Source organism: Volvox carteri, assembly GCF_000143455.1.
Source record: "Volvox carteri f. nagariensis unplaced genomic scaffold VOLCAscaffold_11, whole genome shotgun sequence".
NCBI classification, from domain to species: Eukaryota; Viridiplantae; Chlorophyta; class Chlorophyceae; order Chlamydomonadales; family Volvocaceae; genus Volvox; species Volvox carteri.
The window spans coordinates 406,174-407,674 of NW_003307554.1; the positions used below are offsets into that span (position 1 = coordinate 406,174).

A 1,501-nucleotide genomic window follows, 5' to 3' on the forward strand; every position below is an offset into this window, starting at 1 on the left:
CGCGCACCTTCTCCATCAACGTGCGATTTAGACGCTCTGCCGACCCATTTTGCTGTGGCGTGTATGGAGCGGTGGTCTGATTGATAATGCCCCTATCCTTGTACCACGCCGCTAACTCCGCGTTAAGATACTCCCGACCCCTATCCGTACGAACTACCTTAGTCTTCTCTCCGCACTGATTTTCTAACATAGTCAGCATCTCCTTCACACAACTCGCCACCTGATCCTTTCGCGACAGAAGGCAAACAACTGACATACGTGAAAAATCGTCCAAAAACGTAGCAATGTACGAATGGCCATCACTGGAGGTGACAGGAAGCGGACCACACACATCCATATGTACCAAAGCCAACTTATTATCTGCACGATTTCCACTAGAACTGAACGGCGAACGTGACAATTTGGCCTCGACGCATGTGCTGCATACCGACTCACCCTCTACACGAAAGTCCTTCGCCGGTACATCGATCCCGGTGACCATACCACCGTCAACCAGACGAGCCAGGTTCCGAAAGCTCAGATGACCGAGCCGGCAGTGCCAAAGGTAGGCATCAGACACAGACCTGGATGAAAACGCATTGACTGGCGCGGGGTTTTCAGGCAAAATCATAGTACCCTTCAGGCGGTAAGCTCCCCGAGAATAAGGGAAGCTATGAGACCAGGTACCGTCGCTACTCCTGACAACAGCCTTAGGTGCCCGCAGAGGTGGACGAACCCTAACGGGTAGTGCACGGGCTGGCAGGAAACCTTCTCGCGAATTCCAACTCTCCCGACTATATGGGAGTCCTCGTTCGGAGCTTCCGTAGATCCCCAAAAATTCCACACTCGCTCCTTTCTCAACGAGGACACGGACAGACAACAAGCGGTGCTTGAATCCCGGGACATGGAATACTCCGGTAAATTCCAAAACCTCGTCCTGATCACTAAGTACGCGCAGATCCCCAAAACCAACTACACGAAGTCGCCTACCGTCCGCGATCTCAACGAACATGTCACCGTCGATCTTCTGGTAGTTCCAGAGGCACGTAGAATCGGGAGACATGTGGTACTGGGAACCGGAATCCAGCACCCAGCTGTCGTCGGCATCGCCATCCGCGGGAGCGACGGCTTCATGAATTCCGACGCCAGACTTCTTGACGACAGGCGGTGTATCGACGCGTGCAGAGATAATGACAGGCGCCTCGAGCGCCGAGAAAGACGTAATCCTTTTGCCGTACACTTCGGAGATTTTCTTCTCCGTGCGCTTCTTCTTGAAACATTGTTGCTCAGTATGGTTGTCCTTGCCACAATAACCACACTTGGCGCCTGGCGTATTTCTGGAGGTGGTTGGCGCGGTCGATGTACTTGCCCCGGAGTTACCAGGCGACTTACAGAATCGCGCCTTATGTCCAGGTTTACCGCAGTTGTAACACTTAATGGCATTGCGAGATGATAGGGCGACGGCGACGGGATCCGTGGTCACGCTGTTCCTGGTTGCCTGCTCCACCGGCAACAGAATTTA

At 53.4% G+C, this 1,501-nt stretch overlaps 1 protein-coding gene across 1 annotated transcript in view; it reads left to right on the top strand.

Moving 5' to 3' along the window:
* VOLCADRAFT_89032 (uncharacterized protein) overlaps positions 1-1,501 on the top strand; it is a gene marked incomplete at both ends in the record, with an annotated part of 36,384 nt that overhangs the window by 27,905 nt on the left and 6,978 nt on the right. Inside the window, one exon of the mRNA XM_002948633.1 lies at positions 807-1,009. Coding sequence (XP_002948679.1) covers positions 807-1,009 — 203 coding nt within the window. The remainder of the gene's footprint in view (positions 1-806; positions 1,010-1,501) is intronic.